Here is a 27,287-nt window from a genome sequence, read left to right on the forward strand (position 1 = left end):
GGAAGAAGAAAAGAAATTTAAATGTTGAAGTGGTATGACTATTATTAAACTGTCTTGTGGGGAGTATAAAAAATTCCTCTCATTAGTAACCAGTACTGCCATGTCAATAGCTGGCCTTGACAATGTCCAAATGATAAAGTTCTAGTAATCGAGAGGCCCATCTGTTAGGTTTTCACATGGGACATGTAGGATTACAACATGACCATCCCCTCAGCAGCAGGACAGGCAGAAAACAGGTAAATTTGGCACAACACTAACATTTGGTCTATGAAGTAAAAACACTTTAAGGTTTTTTTGGGTGAGTGAGTGAGTGAGTGAGTGAGTGAGGTTTTACGCCGCTTTTAGCAATATTCCAGCAATATCACGGCGGGGGACACCAGAAATGGGCTTCACACATTGTACCCATGTCGGGAATCGAACCCTGGTCTTCGGTGTGACGAGCGAACGCTTTAACCACTAGGCTACCCGACCGCCCCTTAAGATTTGTTTGGGTTAAATTGTCTTTTAATATATACTAATGAGCCTGACACTGAAGAAATCTCAACTTGCCAAAGTATTGTAGATTTGCTAAAACAAGGAGTTTTCAGATGTTTGTGTTTCAGGGTCAATATGAAAGTGACTTGGGACATTTATTTAACGCACATGGGCCCATTTTAGTTAACTTGCTCAACAGCTTTTTACTGGATTCTACAGTTGCAACTACCAGCCTTTTGTAGGTTTGTTTGTGGTTTTACGCCGCATTCAGCAATAATTCATCTATATGACGACGGTCTGTAAATAATGGAGTCTGGACCAGACAATCCAGTGATTGACATCATGAGCATCAATCCACGCAGTTGGGATCGATGACATGCATCAACCAAGTCAGCGATTGAAGGTTTCTGGCATGCCCAAGGGATGCAATTCTGCACAGCGAATCAAGGCTCCTTAGACGACTGGGCCACCCTTGTCCCCGCCAGCGGTAGAAACTAACAGTAATTAGTCCACTAGTCTTTATAATGATGACATATAGCATAACCCTTTAAAACGGCAAATTTCTACTTGTCCTTATGATACCTTAACTTTTGGGCAGGTTGGCAAGGACGACAGGACTAGTGCCAATTTCTAACACTGGCATATTAACATGTGCACTGCAGAGAAAAGCAAGAGTTTGTTGTGTAGTGCAGCACACATTGAGCACATATAAGATGCGCATGTATCAGCACATGTCAGCAGCCGCCACTCTGGCACATGCGATGCATGTGTTCAATATACAACCATGTTTCCTGGCACTTGCTTCACACATCCTACATGATTTTTTTGGAGCAAGCTGCTCGTAAAACTTTTTCTTTTTTTAAAATGATAACCCAATATATTGAGAAAATATGTACCGTATTGGACGTACTAAGCACCCAGGGTGCTCTCAAAATTAGAAATAGGGAGTTCTCATTTGAATATTATTTTTGTGAGAGAAAAAAAACAGCTGAAAGATCGTAAATTTGCTGACAGCCTGTAATGTTTATATACAACAGATATATTTTTCGGGAATTTAATTGCCCATAATTAAGGGTGCATAAAACACAGGAGTGTGTATTATATGTGAATAAATAAGTCTTGTGTACATTGATCAATCGGAAGGGGTGCTAATTAGGATTGTTCACTAGCCAATATATAAGCTAATATCGCCGTGGGCGCTTATTAGAGGGGGGCACTAATTACGTCGAATATGGTATTTTAGAGAGCACTGGAAAGCATAATGTGCAGTATAAACACATGAACATGAGGATAATAATAATGTTTCAGTGTTTGTTTTAATATCTTGCTATGTCTGAATTATCCAATCTTCAACCTTTATCACTATGTGAATCAGAAAACATGTTTACAGGAAAGATTAGTTTGTCATGAGTGTGGAATAGATCAGAAAACAGATTCAATGAAAATAAACCAACAATATCCTGTACTGGTGGAGGCTATCTTGAAACACTGAAGAGTAAGAGGCTGTCATTGTGTATGAAAGAGTGTGAGTGTGGTATATGAGTGAGTGTGGTATATGAGTGAGTGTGGTATATGAGTGAGTGTGGTATATGCGTGAGTGTGGTATATGAGTGAGTGTGGTATATGAGAGTGACTGTGGTATATGAGTGAGTGTGGTATATGAATGAGTGTGGTATATGAGTGACTGTGCGACCAAGTGTGTGAGTGATTTTGTTTGTTTGTTGTTTGATACCGCACTCAGCAGTATTTCAGCTGGATAATATCAATCTGTAAACAATCGAGTCTGGACCAGACAATCCAGTGATTAATATCATGAGCATCGATCCGCCCAACCAAGTCAGCAAGTCTGACCACCCGATCCCGTTAGTCGCCTCTTATGACAAGCATCTTTACTCGAGTGCTGTTTGCAATAAGCATGTAAAGTGGGCATGACTTGTTTTCTGTTGCGGAAGGGGCAAATCTTATAGCTTGCCTTACTTAGCCGGTGTCATAGGTCTGCGAATGAATCAAAACAAGCCTTGATCAAAAACATAAGAATGTAATTTCAGGGAAGATTCACGCCAAAACTTGCAAAGGGATCTGACCTTGATGAATACAAACTCCAGTCATCAGACTTGACTTTAGAAGAGCAATTCATATTTCGTTTTTATCTCACCATGAGACAAGGGCCTTACGTATTCATAAATGCAAGCTTTGATGGCCGATTTTGTCCTGCATTTAGTAATAAACTGAAGCATCTGTAGGTTGGAGACTCAGAGCCCATCACTTTGTGTCTGGCTTATTGAATAATCTTTATTCAGGATTGATCATGGACACATATTCTAAGATAATTGTACTCACTATCTACATAACCAGATTTTGTCTGCAAATATTCAACCCAAGAAACTGGAGATTTAACACGCTGCCTGAATAACAATCACACAAGAACACTCAAATTGTGGTGAAATTTCAGAAAACATGAGAAGAAATCAAAATCTTTAAAGTAGGAATGTGAAACTGTGTCTGGAATAGAGACGGATAATGATCAGTTTTCACAAAAATCAATGTCTCCTTGTCATATTTGCCGTGAAATTCAAATCATATTCCCTGGTACTGCTGCTGATCAATCTGTTACAAATGTTTAGATGGCACGAGTGAAATCGAAATTCCCTCATGTCAGCTACAGGTCTCAAACAAAGGATGAAATTTAAGATTTGACAATTTCAGAATGATGTCTGACACAGCATCCATTTTGAAATTCTTTTCACTTGCAAAATTGCAAAGGAAATGGTTGAGAAAATGCAATCTCTGCCGAAGGCCTATCCCAATGACAAGTAATTTTATCTTGGGAATACGATTATAGAAACATGCCTCGGAAGGTATTGCACATCATTGGGAATAATCATGTTATCACAGGTCTTTGTTTCCATGCCTTGTGTTGCTTAAGGGGTGGGTCAGTTGTGATGGTTGAGCAGCAACGCAAAAAAATTGAATTAGATGCTGATTAAGTTTGAGTAAATGGGCAAATGTTGAATGTTTCGGCCAGTCAGTACCTTGAAGGAATTCTTGAAGTTCCTCGGGCAACATCACTGACGGAGTGATACCTCTGGCGACTTATGACAACCACTTTGCCGGCTCAAATTAGTAGGCAATGCTCTGTGGGCGTGTTAGAAGGCAGCAATGTGGATAATTAACAAGGTATCATAAGGGAGGCAAAAATAGCTTCTGTGATGGCACTTGTTTCTACCCACATACAAATGAAGGACTGTTTTTCCTTTATATATGACATGTAGAACTTTATTTTTATTAAAAACAATTTTTTTAAGAACAATGCCTCATTCCCAGGAAAAAGCCCTCTAATGATATGTGTGCATCATGAATAACCTGTCCCTGTAAAACAAACCTGATGGACAAAGGATAAAGCATTTATAACATTTGATATTAACATTAGCCTGATAGACAATGGCTGGGAGATCTAGGTGTGATATAATGTATATTGTCTCGTTCAACCTCCCAGTACAGCAGATATTACCTTCTCAGTGACAAGAAGTACTGTGATGGTTTTCTTCAGCTTTATAATGAATGTACATTGTTTATTACAATATGACATTACCAAAATCACAAAAATGACCTTTATCAACTTATTGGGGCTACATGACATTGTTCATCAGGGGCAGAGCTAGATGGTGTTCATCAGGGCCAGCTGATGTTCACTGGGGCCAGACAGTGTTTATCAGGGCTAAATGGTGTTTATCAGGGGCAGGGCCAGAGGGTGTTTATCAGGGGCAGGGCCAGAGGGTGTTCATCAGGGGCAGGGCCAGAGGGTGTTCATCAGGGCTAGATGGTGTTAAACAGGGCTAGATGGTATTAAACAGGGCTAGATGACAATTGTTCATCAGGGGCAGGGCTATATGGCGTTCATCAGGGACAGTTGATGTTCATTGGGGCCAGATGATGTTCATCAGGGCTAGATGGTGTTAAACAGGGCTAGATGGCATTCATCAGGGACAGTTGATGTTCATCAGGGCCAGATGGTGTTCATCAGGGCCAGATGGTGTTCATCAGGGCCAGATGGTGTTCATCAGGGCTAGATGGTGTTAAACAGGGCTAGATGGTGTTAAACAGGGCTAGATGGCATTCATCAGGGCCAGAGGGTGTTCATCAGAGTCAGATGGTGTTCATCAGGGCCAGATGGTGTTCATCAGGGCTAGATGGTGTTAAACAGGGCTAGATGGTGTTAAACAGGGCTAGATGGCATTCATCAGGGACAGTTGATGTTCACTGGGGCCAGAGGGTGTTCATCAGGGACAGTTGATGTTCATTGGGGCCAGATTTTGTTCATCAGGGCTAGATAACATTGCTCATCAGGAACCTGGCTTGATGGTGTTCATCAGGGATAGTTGATCCTGACAACACAATATAACGAAGCTTTTGGTCTGATTTTCAGACATGTCTATAAAGTTAGATCTTCACTTCCTATGTATCAGAATTGAGCAACACAACACACAGCAAAACCTTAGTTCTCAGTCAAGGCCTGTACACACCAAATACTACAGATGTACAGCTGATACACTGTTTCCACTTTCATTGATGAACCCCAGTCAAGTTAACAACTTCAAACCCAAATCAAGCAATTTGTCCTTCATCAAGACCACAAACTGTTAGAGTCAAAAACACAAATCCAGAACACAAAACCACCTTACCTTGTCAGACGTCACCTGAAATAGAATCTTGGAAAGAAAAAAATACACCACAATTAACAAGTTTTAAAACTCTGTTTATCATCTGGATGATAAATATTCTGTATTCTGTGTTTCAGGGTGCATATATCTTGTTGTATTGTTGTGTTTGTTGACACCGTATCACATGGAACTGTTAACCTTGTTCTTGTGCATAAACCTCGGCATATCAGTGAATGTCAACATATAGATTACCGAACTAGCTCATAAAGATATAACCCCATTTTAGGATGTCTCATTTGTCAACTCTGATAAACAAGCGACTCCTGTAGAGATTTAGAACAGTGTGCGACAAACCCATAGCCAGCGTCTTTGGTTATTTGAGACATTAGATAAAAAATTAGAGACATTAGATAAAATTTTCCAGACAAATTGTCTGACATTTTTTTTCTGATAATATGACAATAATTTCATACACGGTCACAAAAAAAAAGGTTAAACTTTTCTTGACATTTACTGCTTGTAGCTTACAGAAAGTGAAAGATAACCTTTATGTGTCGATGATTAAGTGAGATTGTCCATGACGACTTAATAAAAAACAGATTCATCGTGTCTTGTACAGACTTCTCAAATGTGACACATAGCTTAAACATGAATATGGATAGAGAAAGTTGAATGTCGCCTATTGAACACATAAGTGTGAGTTATGTTTCCAGAAGCACCCAAATTACTTGACTAAGAACATTCACATCTTTCAAAACCTGCAGATTAATAACGTGTTATAACATATGTAGTAATTTCCCCACGGTTAGGTGTCAGGTGTACAGATTGTTCTAGGTGTAAGATCAGCATGAGTCCTCTAATCACTGCCACTGTTATCCGGCATCCCCAAGGTTCTGTGTTTCTGTCTACTACTAGCAGGTTTAGTGAAGCTGTTATCTGGATGTGCTTAGAGGCCGATATTCCGACACCAGTTGGCGGCAAAAATATCCAATTTGGATATCCAAATTCATATTATAGTGTAGCAATATATATAACTCATACCTAATTGTATGAGTGAGTGAGTTAACATTTAACGTCACATTGACAATATTTCATAATGGGACAAACTAATTGTGACAAGACCTATAAATAGTAACAGGTTTTACGCTAAAAAAAATAATAGTCTTGGTTCTCAGGCACTGCCCGCATCATAATAAAGTCTGACGCACGTTTCATTTTTATTTCTATTTTCAAAAAACCTGCCCGCATCATCATAAAGTTGGCCGCATGTTTCGTTTTTATTTTTATTTTCAAAAAAATATAAAACTTGTAATGCTTAAACACAATTAGATCAAATATAGCACGCAGTCACTTCCCTTTACATGCACACATGATTCACTGCTTACTTGTGTTATGGTCATGGCGGCAATGGGAGTTTGTATGCTTGTTTATGTAGGGAGACCCTTTCCAGGTTGATAGTACATATCTGTTTATTTGGTGACATACTAGTCTGAACAAGCAAAAAAAAAAAACGCCCACACGACTATATTTTCAAAAGTCATTGCCTGAGAACCAATTCTTTTATTTTTTTAAGTCTTAATGCATTGTTTATATTATTGCATTAAATGAAATCTCAAAATATCTCTGAATGTAAGAAGTTAAGAACTTTTGAAAAATCCCAATTTTGAACAAAATAACAATTTTTTCCGAATGTCCCTGCCAAGGGGACATTGTTAAGAATCGCTGCATTGCAGCCTGTCCTTGTGGTTAATCTATGTGATTAGTCTATGTGATAATGTTTGTGTTATTTGCTGTCTGCATATGTAGCAGTCCTAGTCCTACCTCTTCCTTGTCATCCTTCTGCATAAAAATCAGAATACCAACAGTGTGATCATCGATGTACGTGTTGGTCGGTTGGTTGGTTTGTTGTTTAACGCCGCACTCAGCAATATTCCAGCTATATGACGGCGGTCTGTAAATAATCGAGTCTGGACCAGACAATCCAGTGATTAATATCATGAGCATCGATCCATGCAATGGGGATCGATGACATGCATCAACCAAGTCAGCGAGCCTGACCACGCGATCCCGTTAGTCGCCTTTTACGACAAGCATAGTCACCTTTTACGGCATCGATGTACATGTATCATATCAATGTGTTGTGCTTAATACCTCAGTCAAACCAGTTTCATTCTTCTTTATGAATTCTTCTGACCAATACATTAATATACAGAAGCAGCTAACAACAACAGCATTGGTCGGCATTACAAATCAAAATTAATGTCCATTTTGAAAATTCCTATTCATCAAGAGGAAGTAATTATTGCTCAATGCTGCATTAAATAATATTGCAGCTATTCACAAGGGTGGGTGCTATTTATTTTTCTCAAAATGTCTTGAATCGCTGTCAATACAAAATCAGATGTAAGGAGGGGTTTGCAATAAGTGTATATTCAATCAGGTAAAGTATTTTCCACAATGTAGAGGTTGCTCATCCACAAAAGAGGAAAAGAAACTGGTTTCACCAAAAGATGAATAAGGAAGATCACAAGAACTAGAGCCTGAATCACCACATCCTTGATGAAAATCTTCATGATACAAACATCTTGGTCAATAATCTTTTGTAAGGTACGTTTTAATATTAACAAATGAGATATCCAAAAATATAAGCGTAGTTTGTTTTAATATCAAACTACAAATAATTACAGTGATAACTTATTTGAAACGGAAAGACCGGGATTCTAGTTACGTGATGAGACAACCATACGGACAGTAGTTACTGTGATCTCCATGACAACCAAGTTGCAACTCACCCGTCTGGCGACCAGGGTGTTCTCTCCATCATCCTCGTTGACTTTGCTCAGATTGTGTCCCGAGTCAATGTTTGGCACGCGGGGTGGTGGCATGTCTGGAAAACAATCATGGTAGACTAAGGAAATATGACTAAAAACAAGGAGAGTGAGTGAGTGAGATGGATTTAACACAGCTTTTTACAGTATTACAGTTATATTACGGCGTGCCAGCTTAATGTGGGAGGAAAAGCCCAAGTGATGCAGGTCTCAGACGTTTACCACCTCGGTGAAACACACGAGCAGGGAATGGTGCTGACAACCCTAGAAACATAAACATAATATTCACAACCTCTAATGCCACTGACAAGGAATAACGTATTGGTTTATTTCTTGGACTGATTGATTTCCATAATGTCCTAAACATCTTTTTCAAAATTGGTAATGATTAAGAAAGAATATCTTATAAAGTTGATAAAATCATTAACACATCCCAATCCCAATTGTCTCTAGGAAAATCACTGCAAGACCCAACAAACATCACTGAACATGTCTTCACGATGTCCCATCAAACAATGGAAAATGATGGGTCCCGTTTCATAAAGCAATCGTTGTGCTACGATTGTTAAGCGTATGTTAAAATAAGGTATTTGAGATTGTCTTGGACCTACGATTGCTTTGTGGAACAGGGCCCAGGCATTACAAAGTCAACAAAACAAAGTTGACTTCAATTTTCCTTGAAGTGTTTTGGGGAAGATGTTACAGACCAAGATATATAAAGGGAAGTAACTCTTGCTGCACAGTAAACATATGATGGATTAAATACACATTATGTGTCAAGCATCTCACACTTATTTCTTGCATTACATGTTTTCAAATATGTCATATCAATATAGGTATTAGATAACGTCAGTTTCAATTCACAATAAAAATTTGACACATTATAGTTTGACAAATTCTAAAAAATTAATTAACATTGAAACGTCTGTAAAATCACTGCAAAAATGTACATCATGAGTATAAAAATCTGTCTGGGATCCCCACAGGGAGAATGCATGGCATACTGGGGACCCAGTCTGTCTGGGATCATCCCCACAGGGAGAACGCATGGCATACTGGGGACCCAGTCTGTCTGGGATCATCCCCACAGGGAGAACGCATGGCATAGTGGGGAGGGACACTGTCTGGCATCATCGCCACAGGTAGAACGCATGTCATGCTGGGGACCCAGTCTGTCTGGGATCATCCCCACAGGGAGACCTAAAGATGTTGTAACTCTAATCCTTACCTTCATGTATAACCATGGAAGACTGGGTCTCTCCTGTGTCCACTGAGAAGCCACCGGGTGGACTGAAAAAGACAGAGTCGTGCTGAATGTTTGATTCAGGAAACACAAATGTGTTAGGAACATCAATCAGAACACAAGCACCAATACATACTGTTAGCAATACAATGGCAATGACATATGTTGTTGACACTGGGATAGCTGAAAAGCTCCTGAAGAGTACACCAGCGTGAGAGAAGTCAGTTATATGTAGATGAAGAACAGTACACTTTAAAATATACATGGAATACCATTTTAATTGTCATTCTTGAGTCTAAATTTATTTGTTTTGCAAGGTTGTCAAAAAACTATGAAATATCTTAAGATGCTAAAACAAAGGAAAAAAACATGTTATGACATGCCACTATCTATGTCAAAGTGATGAGTATCAATTGAATGTCTACTAGTGGAAAGGGTCAGAATAAAACACAACTACTTTCCTGTAAGTGGCTTATCTCCCTTTGCTGCAAGTGGAAGTGTGGGGCTTTAATTTGTGTGATTGAGTGAGTGAGTTGGGTTTAACACCGCTTTTAACAGTATTCCAGTTATATCACGGCGTGTCAGCTTAATGTGGGAGGAAAGCCCGAAGTGATGCAGGTCTCAGACGTTTACCACTTCGGTGAAAACCACGAGCACGGGTATGGTGCTGACAAACCTAGAAACATAATCGGGGCAAACCGGGATTCGAACCCACAATTATAGGTTTCTGGCGTGCCCAAGGGACGCAACTTTGCACAGCGAATCGCGGCGCCTTAGACGACTGGGCCACTTGTGCCCCCCCCTTTAATTTGTGACTTGTACAGCAAAGATAGCATTGTGCAAATCAGACAAAGAACTGTACAGATCACTTTTGTTTGTTTGTTTGTTTGTTGTTTAAAACCACTCTCAGCAATTCCAACTATACGACAGCTGTCTGTAAATAATCGAGTCTGGCCCAGACAATCCAGTGGTTGACATCATGAGCATCGATCCACGCAATTAGGACAGGATTACATGCTTCAACCAAGTCAGCAAGCCTGACCACCCGATCCCGTCAGTCACCTCTTACAACAAGCATAGTCACCATTTACGGCAAGCAGTGGTTGCTGAAGACCTATTCTACCCCGGATCTTCACGGGTCAGATCACTTAAATCATTTATCCTATCTTACTAGCCTCATCAGATTCATCAAGTTTTCTGATGATTGTTGGTCGGATGGTCAACGAAACTTCAAAATTAAGCCACCAATCAGGTGAACTTTGGGGCAATGATAAACTGAAGTGCACAAAGTCAGATGGTGTTAAGTCTGAAAGTAACTGAACCTCACCCACTATAATTGCAAAAGCAAAAGATAATTTGAAACTTTTGTTATTTTGTTCATTCATGAAAATACTGAGCAAAAATGTTACCAATGTAGAATTTTGCATTTGTAATGTATTCCCATTATGATCCATCACACACTGATCACAGATTATTGTTTTATGATTATGATCAATAGTAGATTGAACAAATTCCCAGCATTATCTCCAGCATTTAATTTATGCAGCCAAGATCAGTCATATATATCCAAAGACCTCCCAGGGCTATTGTGAACATATCACAGTGTTCATACTTTAAGGATGGTCTTGGGGTCCATCATGGATAGACAAGGCCACAAGTCTGTTAGTCCAAGACGAGAGAAATCTGGACGGACTGGCCGTTTTTTTTACCAAAATCTAGTTATTTTACATAACCACTAGTCCGAAATTGGCTGCAGACACGCTGAATATGACCAATGGTGTCTACCCCTGGGGCCTTGAGGTCTGCTCCTGTAGTATTCAAATAAAAAAAAACCTAAACTTTTAACATTACAACCAGGATCCTCTTGACTTTCTTGCTTAATTAACATTGTCACGGTTACGTCAACCCTGAAGGTAACTATGGTGACAACATTCTATATTTCTGAGTAACCATAAAACTACTTCCTTAGCTCTGAGAAATAAAGTTACTATTTCTGTCTATTCACATTGAATTATATACATTAAGTATATTATTGTCACTCTAAAGAAATGTACACTCTTCCATCAATAGTGTTTTGCACATCAATCCAACAATATAACATAAAGGCTAATTCAGTTACATTCTAGGGGAAACTATTGTTTACACCATGTTGCATCATGGCAAATAACAATGAACCATATATCCAGGATTGTAATTTGAACATGGGTATATTAAAGCAACAAGCACCTTGTACAGCCTCCCAATAACACTTTGTCCTCCATATGGCATATATCATTTATACACCAGCACAAAAGCTGAAGCATAGTGGGTAATAGTGAAAAAATGTCATCACCAATATTCTATCATAACAACTATTACATCTAGGCCAGAACAGGAGAACCTTCAGACGGCCGGTTGCACTATAATAACAATACTAGCCCAGAGTTGTCTCAGATGGCGAGCATCTATCCATGTACATCCATGATCACTGATGATGCACCTTAGGCCAAGTAATGACAAGAATGGTTTATTGAGTACCGGTTATGCTTCTAATGCCTACTGTCACAGAATGAGAAACAATTATGAAATGCTACAAGATACATAAGGCTTCTTTCATTAGTGTTTCAGCAACTTCACAGCATGTCAACAGGATGCAAGGGTCAAGATCCAAGGGAAGCTGTCTTTGACACTTACCTCCTAGGTTAAACCTATGGGCACAGGCATAATGGCTAAATGTTGACAAGCCAAGCATTGGATATATCTGGGATCTGAACTTGCAGTCAGAATATACTGGTAACTTAGGGACACAACTCGGCACCTCGAGTCACGCATAAACCTCGAGGCTGCCCATGCCCCCAGGAAAGCAGGGAACAGTCGGAGACTGGCAGCTAAGGGACACAACTCTGTACAGCAAGTTGTGATGCCACCCATGCACTAAGAGTTGTTTATCACTGATTTGAGCAGCATTTCAGTCGTGTCAAGGTGTGACGCATTGATGTGTGATAAGTGAGTGAGTGAGTATGGTTTTACGCCGCTTTTAGCAATATTCCAGCAATATCAAGGCGGGGGACACCAGAAATGGGCTTCACACATTGTACCCATGTCGGGAATCAAACCCAGGGCTTCGACGTGACAAGCCTACCCAACCGCCCCGCCTGAAGTGATGCAGGTCTTAGACATTTACCACATTGGTGCTGACAAACCTAGAAACATGATCCGGGCAAATCTGGCCTTCAAACCCATTATCATACGTTTCCAGTGAGACTAAATATTCAACAGTGCACAGCACATTATGGTGTGTTACACCAGTACCCAGTAAACCCTTGGGAGCACAGCAAAGGGAGAGATGTGTATTTAGTTAAATCTATTTCTAAAACGCTACAAGGAACAAAATATACCATACAAACACAGCATACAAAAACAAAGTAAAACATGTCGGTCATGCCCATGCTAGAGAAGGGTGAAACTGAAACAGGGTGGTCTATATGATACAAGCCGCGCCGAAGGAGGATTGAGGTGGCACGTCTAGTCCTCTCTGTCCTATCATACTTACACCGAGTAGCTGCTGACTAGACTTGAATGCATTCTGTTTAAATCATAAAATCACTTTCAGTGTTCGACCACCCAGGTAACTAACTCAATGTCAGATCATGTTGTCCATGCATAATGCATGCTTAGCAAATTGAAACTGAAGCTGCTTCAGGAACCAACTCTGTGCTGACAAGCCCATGGAAAGCATGTACATAGTGGTCATGTCATAGTAGAGTCATTTCGTTTGAACAAGATAATGATTTGCAAACTGTTTCAACATGGTCAGAGCTCTAGATAAGCTTTTGGTGTTTTGGGTACCGTATTTTACCCATGCATTTTAAAACCATTGGGTATCAGTAATTCCATCTGGGTATTCAAATTTCTGTTACCCACTAGTTTTTACACATGTGGGTATTTAAGGTAATTATTTAAAAACACTATTCATCTAGTCCCTGCAAACTGGTGTCGTGTGTGTTCGAGAGGACTCAAAAATACCACGATACTTCCACAAGAAAGTGTGATGGCAAATGATCATGATGTAACTGTCATCGTGGAGTTTGGCAAGGTTGACGGAATGCCTGTTTATAATTTCAAAATAAGTTGCTGATTTGCTAATCGAATACGCAGGGTTACTTCACAATATTTTGATCATACGCACAAGTTTTATTTTTGTAGCGTATCTGTAATGTTTGTTGCGTATTTGATACCCTGGGATTTTATTTACTGCATTTTTCTGCATTTCTGATGCGTATTTTACGCAGATACGCAGCTTATCTGGAGCTCTGATGGTGATGATTTTTTAACCAGATGATTAGGTCGCAGGAACATCTTATTTTTAAAGAACATATCATTAAGGTTTCATCATCTTTCATTACAAATTGAAGGTGCTATGCCAGCAGTGCATTGAGTCCTGAAGCAAAGGTTCCATGAGGCATGTAACATGATAACAAAGAGAGAGAGGGACAGAGCATACAGCTCGGTCATATACATACTGCCTCCAGATATGCAGGCTGCTAAAGGAGTCAAAGGCTATGTTCCTTAAACACTGGCAACTTGGTATCACGAAAAGGCATCAACACATGAAATGGAATGAAACAATATCCTCCTTGGGACATAAAACATCATATTTTCAGAACCCACATTTTGGAGTTTACAATGATAAATAATCCCCTTACTTGATTAATCATGCTTTGGTGTAAATTCTACCAATTCTCCATGAGCATTCAGAATTCTCAACACTGCATATGAACAAGTATCATGTACAAAAACCCACAAACTCATCTAAATTTAATGTTGATTTTTCTCTACTAATCTTCTTTTAACTGCCACCCACTGTTTTACCAAACATGTAAAATCCATCATACCCTGTTTCTGACCATCTGACAAAAATTAGCTTTAATTGTTTGACTCTAAATGGGGTGAGTGAGTGAGTTGGGTTTAACGCGCTTTTAACATTATTCCAGTTATATCACGGCTTGCCAGCTTAATGTGGGAGGAAAACCCGAAGTGATGCAGGTCTCAGACGTTTACTACTTCGGTGAAACCCATGAGCACGGGTATGGTGCTGACAAACCTAGAAACATAATCGGGGCGAACCGGTGGGTGAACCCACAATCATAGGTTTCTGGCGTGCCCAAGGGACGCAACTCTGCACAGCGAATCGCGGCGCCTTAGACGACTGGGCCACCCGTACCCCCAACTCTGTATGGACACAGTACACTAAGCTGTGGACACATATTCACCATGTTCACAGTCAGGCATTAATACGACACAACTTACAGAGGTCTGGCAGGTTCTGAGGCAGGCAAGGTGCCATCACGATTGATGTCGTCATCTTCATCATCCTCGTCCTCATCACTGGCATCATCCTCAACGATGACAGTTCGGGCCTGACGTTCCTCAGCACCCATTTTACTGAGATGTGCAGCCAGTCTCTCCAGGTCCTGAAACACACATGACGATGTGAAACGCCTAAAATCATCCAAAACATCGCAAATAAAGCTATTGAATGCTACCAAACAACTCAGCTTCATGTATTTCTTCAAGTTTCTCAATTATTCCCTATTCACACCAAAAACTTTACCAAAACACTGGCAAGACTTCTGAACATCTGAAATAATCTCCATGGACCACAGAATAAAGATGTAGCCCTGAAGAGTGCAGTTAATAAAAATCAAACTTTCATTACAAAAATATATTAGTTTCCTGTTTTATATAATGGCTTCCCAAATGCTGAGCACAAAGACAAATATTGAAACAGTTTAGTTGACAAAAGAAAGTGGACCCTTTGAATAACAATGGGCGTGCATGACAATATTGATCAGGACATCTTCATCTACCTGTTACAGTGTAGACACAGAGTTAATAGCTCAAGCATCAAGAAATAGTTCCAGCAACTGTGCCTGCCTACAAAGTGGTTCTACCCATAGAGTATAGCCGTGTGCAGTAATATGATTTCCATCCACACTTACTGTGTTTGACCCTAACAACCACACTCACTGACAGCTTGCAAAAATACAAGGGACACGTTTATTCAACTGAACTGGCAAAGTAATACAGAATGAATATAAAGCACAATGCTTTAATAAGAAAGAAGAGATGACTTTAAATACTGCACAAATGGAAGGACACTTATCATGCTTATGTATCATTCAGAAAAGTACAGAGCTTAAAATAATTACTTTGGTATTTAAATACAGTGTTTCACTGATGCAGGCAGCGCTTGAATATCTCTTCACTTAGTTTGTTTATTGGTTTGTTTGTTAATTTGTTTGTTTAAGGCTGCACTCAGCAATATTCCAGCTATATGACAGCGGTCTGTAAAAAAATCGAGTCTGGACCGGACAAACCAGTGATTGACATCATGAGCATCGATCCTAGCTATTGGGATATGACGACATGAATCAACCAAGTCAGCGAGCCTGACCACCGGATCCCATTAGTTGCCTCTTACGACAAGCATAGTCGTCTCTTACGATAAGTTTGGTTGCTGAAGATCGGCAAGCATGGGTTGCTGGAGACCTATGCTACCGCGGACCTTCACGGGTAATCTTCACTGAGTTAAATGCATCAACATAAAACCAACTATCTACTTGGAACATGAATGAGTAGTACACAAATCCAGTCAGTGAGCACTGAGGGTGTTACATTCATCAAGTTGAATATTACAGTAGCCATATAGTCTCCACATAATATAGAGATCTGTGTATATGGACCAATATTCAATGGGGCATTTGTAGTTAAATAGGATCAAATAACTTTAGAAAGTAGAAAGAAAATTTTCTCACATAAAGATAAATTACTCAATTGTAACGACACAAAACAATCAGAATTCATTTTTGATCAAGTTGCAGATGAAAATCATTTACTTCATTGTGGGTAAAGCATAATTTCTTAGACCCCATTGTAACTTTGTGCATTGCATGATGTGAGACGTTTAAGACTCCAGAATGAACAAGACAGAATAGAAGGCTGGAGGGCAGAAGAAGAGGACACTAAATCTGCAAAAGAATTTCATGAAACACAGAAGTAATTCCCTCACACTTGTGCAGCAGAGATTATGTGCAACAAAAAACACTGATGTGAAACTCTGCACTTCACAAGCTCCAATGTTGATCAGGTTAAGCTCTGAAGACATGGTGATGTAGGCTCTGATGAATACACATATATCATTAGCAAAAAGCTCGACTACCTAATGGCTAACTGAGCACCATCTTAATTGGCAAGGGAGATAACTCCCAACTAAGGCAAAAGCAGTTAACCCTTCAACCAGCTCAACGTCCTCGCATGCTTTAATATGCTGATGTTATTTAGCTCAAGTCATCTGTTACACCACTTAGCATGCATTAAATGTAACAAGTGATACAAAAGTGAATAGTCTGTTTATCTGAACACTTTATGCCGCATATTCCACATGGCTTGATAATCTTATCTTTTTTTTCACTTATGCCATTTTTTGTTAGATATTTCAATTATTTTTCATAGTTAGTATCTGTGAAAACAATGCAATCTCACTCAACACTATCCCTTTATCAGTTTGAAAATATGAATTGTCTAGCAGTCTAAGGGTTAACGTGTTGCTACGGCGACTGCAAAAAATATAGCTGTTCTCACCTCTTGGTCATTCTGTGGTAACAAACAAGCAGTGACAGCTCTACATATCTACCTCATTGAAACATAGTGGCATATATCTAAAGCCATAATGCATTGGTCAGTGTACTATATATACACAAGGCAATACACAGCTATATACACTATGCCGTCTTCAGCATCTTCTGACACCCACTTTTAATATACAGACATGCAATGACAATATTGTCCACTTCATCAATAGCGTCATATCTTAGTATGTGAAGTATATTTCAGCCAAAGTGTACGGTCATACATACTGCAACCTTTTCAGCCATTCAATGAATTAACAGCCTTATAAAGAGATCAAGCTGGAGAAAAACAAATTGTATACATGAATCCAATCATGCTCATGCTGTTCCCACAGTGATGGGAAGTTACACAAATGAAACAAGTCCTACATCTATACATCTCGTACACATGTAAGTCTTAGACGTAAATCATCTTTGTGGTTGGTTGGTTGGTTGGTTGTTTTGTTGTTTAACGCCACTCTCAGCAATATTCCAGCTATATGACGGCGGTCTGTAAATAATCGAGTCTGGACCAGACAATCCAGTGATTAATATCATGAGCATCGATCCACGCAATGGGGATCAATGACATGCATCAACCAAGTCAGCGAGCCTGACTACCCGATCCCGTAAGTCGCCTTTTACGACAAGCATAGTCGCCTTTTATGGCAAGCATGGGTTGCTGAAGACCTATTCTACCCCGGAATCTTCACAGGTCAAATTTTCTTTGTGGAATGAGCCTAAGACCACCACGTGGCATAAATATTCTATTCTTTCTTAATCTGTGTGAACCATGGATAAGAGTGATAAAACATTAAGAGTCGACATTAAAAAAGCCCCATGTTTATAACATCATTGTTACCATTGAGGTTTAATACCTCACTTAACAATCTGGACCACACAATCTAGTGATTGACATCCCTAGCATCGATCCATAATCGGGATAGATGACATAGAATCAACCAAGTCACCAAGCCTGACAACCCGTTCCATTTAATCCCCTCTTACAACAAACATGGGTTGTTGGGGACTTTTCTAAACCGGAATCCTCACAGGAATGTAGGCTTCAACTACAGTAAGTTCATCAAACATCTATCACATACACAGCCAAATCACAACCTAGTATCATGCTGCAGCTATCATACAAAAGATTTCAAACAAAAGATCCCCAGATGAAACATTAATTTACTTTCTCAATACTTGATATAGAAATGTGAATTATTATTTTGATTTACGTAAAGGCTGTCCATTCTGAAGCACTCTACTTCTATTCTTTGTTACCTCTGGTTTATTGACAGGTCCACCAAACATGCCGGAGGGACGGCTGATAGGATGGTCGAGTTGCATAGCTTGCCCAGCGCTGGAGCTTGGATTCTTAGGGTCTGGCATAACTGGAAGACAATGACAACCAATGAATTCAAGTAAGTCATGAGTTTAAAATGAGGTGAAATGGGGTTTAACGTCGCGTCCAAGATTATTGCACTTATATACAGACGTGGCTGCTTGTACTAGTCCGGACTGATGCCGATTTATAGTACTAGCCCACTGAGATACCATGCCGCAGTTTAACATGAATACCCCACTCAGACACAGTATACTCCGAGCCGACCAGTCCTTGTTTTAGCCCCTTAATGCCGAGCGCCAGACAGGGTAACAACAAGTACCATTTTTTAACGTCTTTTGGTATGACACGGCCGGGGATCGAACTCCGGACCTTCCGCTCTCCGGGCGGATGCTTTACCATTAGACCACGGAGGCGGTCGAGTTTAAAATGAACAGGTCTGTTTCACAAATACCACAAATTGTGAAAACAATCAATGGGTTTGAGAAGCTATGGGCATGTGGAGAGCATGTGGAGAGCAAGTTGATGTGTGTGTGCTAGGCCTATGATGAAAGCCTGACTTGATGCAGTTCTCGGACATTTACTGCTGTGGTAAAACCCTCAAGCGGTGGTGTGTGTCATGTGTCAGTAGAGTGAGTGAGTGAGTTGGGTTTAACGCCGCTTTTAACAATATTCCAGTTATATCACAGCGTGTCAGCTTGATGTGGGAGGAAAGCCCGAAGTGATGCAGGTCTCAGAGGTTTACCGCTTCGGTGAAACCCACGGGCACGGGTATGGTGCTGACAAACCTAGAAACATAATTGGGGCGAACGGGGATTCGAACCCACATTCATAGGTTTCTGGCGTGCCCAAGGGATGCAACTCTGCACAGGGAATCGCGGCGCCTTAGACAACTGGGCCACCCGTGACTGTTGTAGCTTTGTCATGTGACTATTCTAACTTTCTTTGTGGTGACGGTCACTGGGAGCAAACGACTGAAACGTTCGTAAAATATCAATATCAAGTGATGTAGAAGCTCTAATGTAACGGGAAGTGAGTAAAAGTTACTTCCCTTGGTTGTTGACAAACACAAGACCATTTGATCATTTAAGATGTTTCGTGATGGTTCTAGAAAGCTGGCAGTACCTATGTAAGAGCCACACAAGGTCCTTCAAACCCTTTTAATGACCTGAATTGCGTCTTTTCTACTTGCCAACAGATTGGTTACCTATCTGAAAAAACTGAATTCCTGCCATCTTCCAACTCTACTCCGAATTCAAGAACAGATCACGGGCCTCTTTCAAGACACCCCACAATGACAAATTTTGGACATTCTTGAGTACAAGGGCCTGTTACCCTCTGCTGCTGCCACTCATTTTACCCACTTTATTGCCTTCTGTGATTGTAAACCCAGAAGTGTTTCAAAATAATTGATGGATTATTCATTGATCTTGTCTGATCACTTACTGAATCTAAAATAGATACTACTCAAAAGAAGTTAAGGACCACCCGGTTCTTTCATACGACTATTGTTAATTTGTCATGCCATGACAGATTACCTAAAGTAATCTGAAAAAAATCGGTGATCCTTAACTTCTTTTGAGTAGTATAGATCTGTTTGAACCAGTCTCTAAGGTTAACCTTTGCTTTCCAATTTGGCAATCACCTTGTAACATGGGGTGCTGACAAAACCAAGAATTATAATCTGGCCAATCTGGCAATCTGAAATGCCAAAGGACTGCATCTATGCACAGTAAATTCTTGGGCCATGGACAACTGGTTGGTTGGTTGGTTGTTTAACGCCGCACTCAGCAATATTCCAGCTATATGACGGCGGTCTGTAAATAATCGAGTCTGGACCAGACAATCCAGTGATTGATATCATGAACATCGATCCACGCAATTGGGATACGATGATATGCATCAACAAAGTCAGCGAGTCTGACCACAAGGACAACAGCGCCAGCCAGGATCAGCCAAGAGTCGGTTTTAATAAAAGCAAAACAAAATCATATTGGAATCATGTTTGAATATCTTAAACATTTGCTGCCGTTGGCGGTACAAACCGATTGGCCTGGACTGGAAAGGGAACTGTTTCGGTGGTTCATGTCCGCCGTGGGGCTGTGAGGGTGGGATGTACTGACTAGATGGAACACGCTGTCCGTGGCCAGAGTGTGGACGCTGTCCATGTTGGCTGCGGCGGTCATGTTGACGCTGCTGCTGCTGTTGCTGCTGTTGGTGGTGGTGGGCGTGGGCATGGCGCGACTGCTGATTGCCCCGAGCCTCCCTCTCTTGGATCTGCTGGAAGTTACGTTTTAGGGTGGACTCGCCCGGGATTTGGAGGATTGAGCTGAAACACAAAGTTTAGATGCAACAGTATTCTGTCATCCAGACCCTGAAACAAATATATCCAATACAGCCCATGCAAGTCTATAATGTTTGGCAAGTCTAGATTACATGCAGTATCTGAAAAGGAAGATAGTCTCTGGGCTCCTTTTTATTATATTTTATAACTATATTTTAACAACTGTTTTCGTCTGTAAACTATGTTCATTTCAGAGAATAGATGTTAGTCTAGACTGAGTGAGTGAGTATGGTTTTACGCCCCTTTGAACAATATTCCAGCAATATCATGGCAGGGGACACCAGAAATGGGCTTCACACATTGTACCCATGTCAGGAGTCGAACCCGAGTCTTTAGTGAATGCTTTAACCACTAGGCTACTCAAACCGCCCTTGTTAGTCTAGATGTAAGTCTAATGCTTTAACATGCTGAAGTATTTTCAAACCAAACAGATTCATGTGCAAAAGTCAGACATCTCTAAAACCAATGGCATTTGTTTCCTTTCATCACTGACTGATAAGGGGAAATAACTCTGTCAGCCTTCAGTGCCATGATCTCAAGACCACATGGCTCCATGTATTGCTGAAGATTTCTGGGTGCACCACCTACCTTGGCTCTCCAGGCATTGTGTTGTCCTCATCTTCATCATTGTCACTACCTTCATACTCATACTCTGTGTCGTGGTCATCACCTGAAACAGGAAACAGCACATTTAAAACACATCACACACTGTGACACGTCACCCAAAACACATCGCTAACACATTTCATCTAAATAAATTGCATACACATGTTATGTGAAACATATCACACACACACATTATCTGAAACACATCGCATACATGTCATCTGAAACATATCTTACACACATTATCTGAAGCACATCGCATACATGTCATCTGAAACATATCGCACACACATATCGCACACACATTATCTGAAACACATCGTATACATGTCATCTGAAACATATCGCACACGTTATCTAAAGCACATCGCATAATGTCATCTGAAACATATCACACACGTTATCTGAAGCACATCGCATGATGTCATCTGAAACATATCTTACACACGCTATCTGAAACACATCGCATACATGTCATCTGGAATATATCGCACACACATTATCTGAAGCATGTCGCATTCATGTCATCTAAAACTCATCACACACATCATCTGAAACAAAGTTATTACAGTTCAACTGTCTGGAGTTGAGATAATTTTACAAAACCTACCACTGACGAAAAGTTCATAAAAGAATGTGCTAGCCTGGTAACATCTAATGAAGATATTTATTCTTCAAAACAAAATCACGGATTTTCAGGTACTGGGTTTTAAACAGGTGGTGCAGAGAGGTGCATCATTGTTTTGTAGTGTGCTCATCAACCTATAACTTGGTTTTACTTTATTACTGAGTCAAAGCCAGAGAACCAACACTTTGTTAACTGTTAAACCAATCCATTTTCTTGTCCTCGGCCATTTTAATGATCACAAGCCCTGTCCACTAGCACCCAATCACACTTAGTGAGTGAGTGAGTGAGTTTTACGCTGCTTTTAGCAATATTCCAGCAATATCACAGCGGGGGACACCAGAAACGGGCTTCACACATTGTACCCATGTCGGGAATCGAACCCGGGTCTTCGGTCTGACGAGCGAACGCTTTAACCGCTAGGCTACCCGACCGCCCCCCCCAATCACACTTAACCTCCTACCCAGCTCACTCACCCTTCTTGTTCTTTTTATGCCTGTCTATGTGATCTTTGAGCTGTATGCGGACCTGCCTCTCTGTCGGCTGATCACGGATGAACGGATGCTTCAAAAGCTGTTCCGTGTTAGGTCGCTGGGTGTAGTCCTTGATCAAGCACGATTCTACAAAGTTGTGAAATTTGCTGGACCTAAGAAAAATAAAACAAACAGATTCAGTTACACAATCTGGAAAGATTGGCAATTAAGAGTCTCTGCCAAGGCAATCTAAAGGTTCCCCCATCAAAACCATGCAAACATGAAAATATTACCATTCTATAACTCCAAGTCTTACTTGTTAACGTATACACTGTCTACTTCACACTCAAATTTACATACAGTATAATGGTGCCTGGTACCTGTTCAATTTGTTATAGAATCAGGCATATCGACTCCGCAGACATTCTATGGAAGGGATAAAATTCTATGATTATTAACTATACACTACTCAAAAGAAGGTAAAGACCACCCAGTTCTTTCATATTGCTATAGTTATCTGTCATGGCATGACAACTTAACAGTAGTAATAGGAAAGAATCAGGGGGTCCTTAACTTCTTTTGACTAGTATATATATAGAGGATTCATCACGAGTGTTTTTTAATATGGGAAATATCAACCGAGTCTTAGTTAATCGGTATTTGCCGAGCCTTTGGCGAGGCAAATACCGATTAACGGGACGAGGTTGATACTTCCCATATTAAAAAACACGAGTGATGAATTCTATTTATCATTTTCACATTTTTGCTTCCAAATTAAGGAATAATTGCATTAAACATTAACATCTGCAACTTGTCGAAATCTTACGTATAGATCGTGCGTAGTGATACATGTTTTCCATAGCCATGTAAACCAAAATAAACAATTCGCTGAGAAAAAAAGTTCCTCGGATTATTTTAAACAAAATACTTGAACAGACTTTTGCAGAATAATTGAAACTTTAATAACGGTAACAATAACGGTAACAACAACGATTCTGTGTAATCTGATTATATCTCTGGTGTAACTTCACTTATAATATATAGTTTCAAATCAAACCGCTCGCTCTTCCGGTTATCTATTTTGCATATCTAATTTGCATACTTATGTCATTGGGGTATGACATACATGTTTTTATGTCATAAGCTTATGTCATGGATAAATGCTTAAGTTAAATGATAAATATACATATATATATATATCTCATAATATTTTCATTCTTCAACGTCTTACAAATATTTCAACATGCTTTTTTTTTCAAACTATGGAGATATTTTGCATATTTAATATCTTTTGCAAACTGTGGACAGATTTATGTTCAAGTACTTTACTTGAGATGGGGACTGTGAGGAAAATGTCAATTTCAAGGACATTTACTAGCCAGTATGAAACCTGACGACTTGTCATTTGAGTAATGTCAACAAGCATACCATGAGCTACAGGGAACAGGTGTCAAACACAAACAAGAGCTGATATTGAACGCATATATTAAATCGATAAGTAGGAAAAATTTTAGAATTTTTTAAATCCTTGTCATAATTCAGAATTTATTTTACAAAATTGAATATTTATAACAAATAAGGAAATCATCCAGTGCTTTCCTCCAGTTACGACTGAAACTGTCATGTTTAGTAGGAAGCAAGCAATGAATAACTGCAAAATTACTGATGAGGACATCAAAGATCAGCTGGAATCATAGGCTGTGAAAAATTCTCATTTTTTTCAATATTTATCCAGTTTTTAAAAACATGGAGATTATTGTGCTGTGGATGGGGCACACATCTATTAAAAGGCCAGACGCTTATGACATGTCATATCTAAAGGTCAAAAGGTCTTGCTTTCCCCAGTACCCTTCCACCACACAAACCCATCTCCCTCATTGTGTGAGGACCCAGCAATATTCAAGCAAGATGATGGCAGCCTGTAACCAATTAAGTTAGAACCAGACAATCCAGTGATTGATATTATGAGCCCCGATTCATGCCACTCTGGTACATTGACACGACATCAACCGTATCACCGAGCCTGACCACTTGATCCATTAAGTTGCCTCTTACAACAGCATTAAGCAATGGGCTGATGGGGTCACATTCTACCCCAGCTCCCTACAAGCGTATCCCTATATGAAATACCATATCGGTATAGAAACTGATGAACATAATGATTTCTCACCATTTTGTAGGGTTTTTGAGCCTAGGCGGTGGATTTCTGGGTATAAGAAACAGAGCTCTCATAGGATGCATATCACAGAGTGCTGGAAACAAAAAAGAATTTTAGCGCATTTAGTAAACTATCCAAGCACCCCTAAACAACAAAAAACACAAGTAAACAGATCAATGACTTCATTCATATTGCAGCTTATGTTCCTCATGAACATTTAGTAAAATGAAATACAAAAACATTTTTATTTTATAAAATGATGGCAGGTAGAAAGGCATACACTTAAAACTATCTGACATTTCATTAATGTTAAATTAATGCTTAAATACAACTGGAATGTTGCCAGAGCAAGTTCAGCATGGTTGGTTGGTTTGTTGTTTAACGCCGCACTGAGCAATATTCCAGCTATATGACGGCGGTCTGTAAATAATCGAGTCTGGACCAGACAATCCAGTGATTAATATTATGAGCATCGATCCACGCAATTGGGATCGTGGACATGGATCAACCAAGTCAGCGAGCCTGACCACCCAATCCCGTTAGTCGCCTTTTAGGACAAGCATAGTCGCCTTTTACGGCAAGCATAGTCGTCTTTTACGACAAGCATAAGTTCAGCATGAGTACTTACGTGGCTTTCCTTCAGCCATTTCTATTGCTGTGATGCCTAAAGACCACAGATCACTCTGGAATACAATGTTACCATATGTTCAGTGAGCAAATATTACAAAAGAAAGAGGGAGATAAAATATTTCTTTCACATTGTCAAAACTAGTTTGGTCATATCCTGCATCATGTGGAATCTACACATGTGACCATGCCTCCATGGCAACAGGGAAAACGACAACCTAATGCAGCAAAGCCATAACAAAACCGCAGCGATAGAAAGTAACAGTGAGTAAGTGAGTGAGTATGGTTTAACGCCGCTTTTAGCAATATTCCAGCAATATCACGGCAGGGGACACAAGAAATGGGCTTCACACATTGTACCCATGTCGGGAATCGAACCCAGGTCTGCGGCGTGATGAGCGAACGCTTTAACAGACGGCACTGGGGGATTCTGGGTTAGAATGGGTTCCCAGCAACCTGTGACAGTCAAAGAACAGACGGCACTGGGGGATTCTGGGTTAGAATGGGTTCCCAGCAACCTGTGACAGTCAAAGAACAGACGGCACTGGGGGATTCTGGGTTAGAATAGGTTCCCAGCAACCTGTGATGGTCAAAGAACGACGGCACTGGGGGATTCTGGGTTAGAATAGATTCCCAGCAACCTGTGACAGTCAAAGAACAGACGGCACTGGGGGATTCTGGGTTAGAATAGGTTCCCAGCAACCTGTGACAGTCAAAGAACAGACGCCACTGGGGGATTCTGGGTTAGAATAGGTTCCCAGCAACCTGTGACAGTCAAAGAACAGACGGCACTGGGGGATTCTGGGTTAGAATAGGTTCCCAGCAACCTGTGACAGTCAAAGAACAGACGGCACTGGGGGATTCTGGGTTAGAATAGGTTCCCAGTAAGTTCCCATAGGTTCTCTGATAGAAAGTTCATAATCATCAGTGACTAGTGCCAGTGTTACACTGTTTCCAACATGCACATATCTATACATACCCTATTATCATAGGTAGCATCTGGGTTTTCATCACAAGCTATAACTTCTGGCGCCATCCTGAAACACACAGTACAAATCATCAGTCCATGAATGACTTTATTGAAGACCCTAAAATGTCATTCTAAAGTGATTGAATCTGAGCATAATTATTGCGTAAAGCAATTCGAAATTACATTGAACAGGTTATCTTTACTGTTCAAAGAGGGATATGATTGGAACCCTATTCTGTGCCAGGAAATGTGTTCTGTCAGAGCCTAGTGCAAAAACTGTAACTCGAAGCGCCTACAACTTGGAAAAATTATCAGGTGTCCTTGTAAAAAGTTTTAATTATATTTATTTGCCTGTAAGCATTAGTTTTATATTGATAATATCCTGTCACAAACTGAAATGTGTCACTTTTCAAGTAGGAACACATTCCTATAAGCAGTTACTAATTGTGTTAGGAACTCATGTTAAGTTTATTTTATTCACATGCTGTGTTGATGTACTGAACACTTTGGAAACTCATATTCATATTTTACTTGAAATCAGACAAGATGTGTTTATTGGATCAAGTCCATCTCCTAACACATCGAATGGGATTCAAACCTGTACAATGACATTGCTGTGTTTGATTTGAAATACCCAGAACAACTTAATTTGATTTTTATGGCTATTTTGCCAAATATTACAAAACATTCTGTATGTGTTTTCGGAGTGTTTCTATATATGTTCCTAAATGACAGAATACATACATAATTTGAGCTAAATAGTACAAAAGCAAAAGTGTTAAAACAGTGTAAGTACAGAAATACATGAGAGAGCCTCTGAGAGTTGATCCATGTGTAGGTGTAGGATGCTTGTGGACCTTCAACTCACCAGTAAGGAGTTCCTATGAACGTGTTTCTCCTCCCTATTGTCTTGTCTAGCTGAGCACTAACACCAAAGTCAACTGGAAATGATACAACAAATGAAAATACAACAACATAACATCTGTCAATAGTGAGTGAGTATAGTTTTACGCCGCTTTTAGCAATATTCCAGCCATATAACACCAGAAATGGGCTTCACACATTGTACCCATGTTGGGAATCGAACCCGGGTCTTCGGCGTGGCGTGCGAATGCTTTAACCACTAGGCTACCCGACCGCCCCCACATCTGTCAATAACATTAGGAATGCAAGTGTCTGGAACTAACTAGTGCAGCAATTTAATTTTGATTTTGGATGACAAACAGAATCTCTATTGTAGTTTTATCAACCCTTGTTGATATATTTCAAATCAAGAGACACTCAGGT

The 27,287-nt window shown here is 40.0% G+C and overlaps 1 protein-coding gene across 11 annotated transcripts in view; it reads right to left on the bottom strand.

Annotated features, from left to right (window-relative positions):
- Positions 1-27,287, bottom strand: part of LOC124116946 (misshapen-like kinase 1) — a 182,296-nt gene that overhangs the window by 103,559 nt on the left and 51,450 nt on the right. For 5 of the 11 annotated variants that reach the window (XM_046478599.2, XM_046478598.2, XM_046478591.2 and 2 more), the window contains exons 9-22: positions 26,869-26,941; positions 26,010-26,067; positions 25,032-25,086; positions 24,416-24,497; positions 22,249-22,418; positions 21,130-21,211; positions 20,243-20,526; positions 18,137-18,246; positions 16,830-16,841; positions 14,496-14,659; positions 12,739-12,771; positions 9,192-9,253; positions 7,928-8,022; positions 5,157-5,183 (exon numbers count right to left, since the gene is read on the bottom strand). In XM_046478599.2, coding sequence (XP_046334555.1) covers positions 5,157-5,183; positions 7,928-8,022; positions 9,192-9,253; positions 12,739-12,771; positions 14,496-14,659; positions 16,830-16,841; positions 18,137-18,246; positions 20,243-20,526; positions 21,130-21,211; positions 22,249-22,418; positions 24,416-24,497; positions 25,032-25,086; positions 26,010-26,067; positions 26,869-26,941 — 1,307 coding nt within the window. Of the gene's footprint in view, positions 1-5,156; positions 5,184-6,956; positions 6,975-7,927; positions 8,023-9,191; positions 9,254-12,738; positions 12,772-13,708; positions 13,730-14,495; positions 14,660-16,829; positions 16,842-18,136; positions 18,247-20,242; positions 20,527-21,129; positions 21,212-22,248; positions 22,419-24,415; positions 24,498-25,031; positions 25,087-26,009; positions 26,068-26,868; positions 26,942-27,287 lie in introns of all 11 variants that reach the window. The other 6 variants (XM_046478589.2, XM_046478593.2, XM_046478592.2 and 3 more) reach the window with 6 other exon arrangements.

Source organism: Haliotis rufescens, unplaced genomic scaffold, assembly GCF_023055435.1.
Source record: "Haliotis rufescens isolate VD_foot unplaced genomic scaffold, xgHalRufe1.0.p SCAF_9, whole genome shotgun sequence".
Taxonomy (NCBI): domain Eukaryota; kingdom Metazoa; phylum Mollusca; class Gastropoda; order Lepetellida; family Haliotidae; genus Haliotis; species Haliotis rufescens.